Genomic DNA, 1,685 nt, shown 5'->3' on the forward strand with positions numbered 1-1,685 from the left:
GCTGTTTCATGCGTAGAACTGATTTATCTCGTATAACGGGTTATTTCTAGCAGACCGTTCCCAGATATGTGCTGGTTGATTTCAAACACCTCTTTCGAACTGGACGAAAAGAACATTCGAAATCCTCTCGGGAAATAAACCCGAATAAACCGTTCTTAATTTAAACAGCCAAAACAAACGCTTAGCTTGCGAAGCAGTTACGTACCTGTTGTAACTTCACATGGATGTACGAGTAATACCGATAAATCCGCTGTTAACAACGCACAAAAGTTGCATTTTAACACCGAAACGTTTAGAAATTTTGGTTGAATGGATCGCATCCAGTGTTTTTGGCGCTGATAGAGCTTTATAATTTTCAGGAATATTAAACCAATGCTGAATTTAGTCCAAGAATCTAGGCAAATCAAAGTATTATATTTTGTCGTACCATTTACAACTCGATTCCCCGTGATATATTTTACTGCTGATAAGAAACTGGAAACTGGAAAGTTTAGCAAAGGGTAAGGGAATTTTCGCCACTCCTTTTCGAACGGAAAAGGAGAACTACCTTGGAGGTGGTCTACAATTTTCGAATGGATTCTCCGGAAAATCACTGTCTTATTAGACTTTCAACCGAAACGCAGCATTAGACCAGATATATCTGCAGAGTTACCCTTTCCTCGCGCCAGGTCCCCCCACCGCCGAAGAGAGACAGCCGGCAAACTGGACTCGTGCTAAAAGTCGCGGGAAAAAAGATAAAATGGCGGAGAAATGTGACTGAGGAGTTTAAATATGCCATTAAAACCTTTTACCTTTGACAGAAAACCAGATATTCGGCTTGTGGTTTACGGGAAAACAGTTTACAAGATAAAAGTGATTTGTAGGAAGTCTTCTGACAGAGAAAGCATTCGAAAGTTGTGCTCTGAGGAGAAAAACAACAAGGATCTGGAGAGAGTTATCTGCGCCATTTTGAATACTTATGAACTCGTACCTGTGAAGACAGACAATTTTGTCGTCTACCCTTACAAGAACCATTGGGAAACCAGAGACAGAGTGCTGTTTTCTCAGAATGGCCAACCTCTTGACGCTCATCGGTATGCTTTTACTTTGTACGTGGAAGTGAAAGAAGCAATTACGAACCACAGTCAAAACACAAAGACAGGTCGAGTCCAGGGAAAACAAATCGATGAAGAAGCAATTTCTGGTGGTGTCGAAGAGAGAGTAGTGACTGAGTATGGGCAGAAAAACCGCCATGATGTTGAAGAGAAAGATTTGAAAGAGTTTCTTAGATTACAAAAGTTGGCGAGTGAAGATGATGAGCAAAGAGATGATATGGAGGACGCTGCCGGCACTTCAGGACTACAAAAAGTTTTCAATGCATTGGTCTCGCCAGTGCGGTCCTTCCTTGGGCACTGACTGGTTGCATTGTTGAAAAAAAATAATGGAAAGCCGACCTTTCTATGATCATTTTGTAAGACAGTTATTTTTGTCTCAATTAGCTTAGCTGTAACAAGGATTCAAAAACAGCCGAAAAGAGATTTTCTCATGTCCACGACCTACGGAAATATTAGATTTTCAAAAAGCTGTTACTTGTATTATTTAACAAAGTTTATATGTACACTGCATTATACAAGGAATGGTTTTATATTTATTTGAGTATGTACATATTTGAAAGAGAATTAGATCAATTTGTTGGTATTCTGCTA

General features: G+C 39.6%; 1 protein-coding gene across 1 annotated transcript; it reads left to right on the forward strand.

The window, feature by feature from the left end:
* Positions 1–695: 695 nt before the first annotated feature.
* Positions 696–1,685, forward strand: LOC110053297 (membrane-anchored junction protein-like). The gene has a single exon (XM_020759514.2). It carries the CDS (start codon positions 772–774, stop codon positions 1,393–1,395), a length of 624 nt encoding a protein of 207 aa, XP_020615173.1. The 5' UTR covers positions 696–771; the 3' UTR covers positions 1,396–1,685.

The sequence above is a fragment of the Orbicella faveolata genome, unplaced genomic scaffold, assembly GCF_042242905.1.
Source record: "Orbicella faveolata isolate gen_17 unplaced genomic scaffold, um_ofav_v1 contig_26, whole genome shotgun sequence".
Classification (NCBI taxonomy): Eukaryota; Metazoa; Cnidaria; class Anthozoa; order Scleractinia; family Merulinidae; genus Orbicella; species Orbicella faveolata.

Excerpts from the sequence above, each read along its gene's own strand:
- LOC110053297 (XM_020759514.2), top strand. The coding sequence starts at position 772 with ATGCCATTAAAACCTTTTACCTTTGACAGAAAACCAGATATTCGGCTT.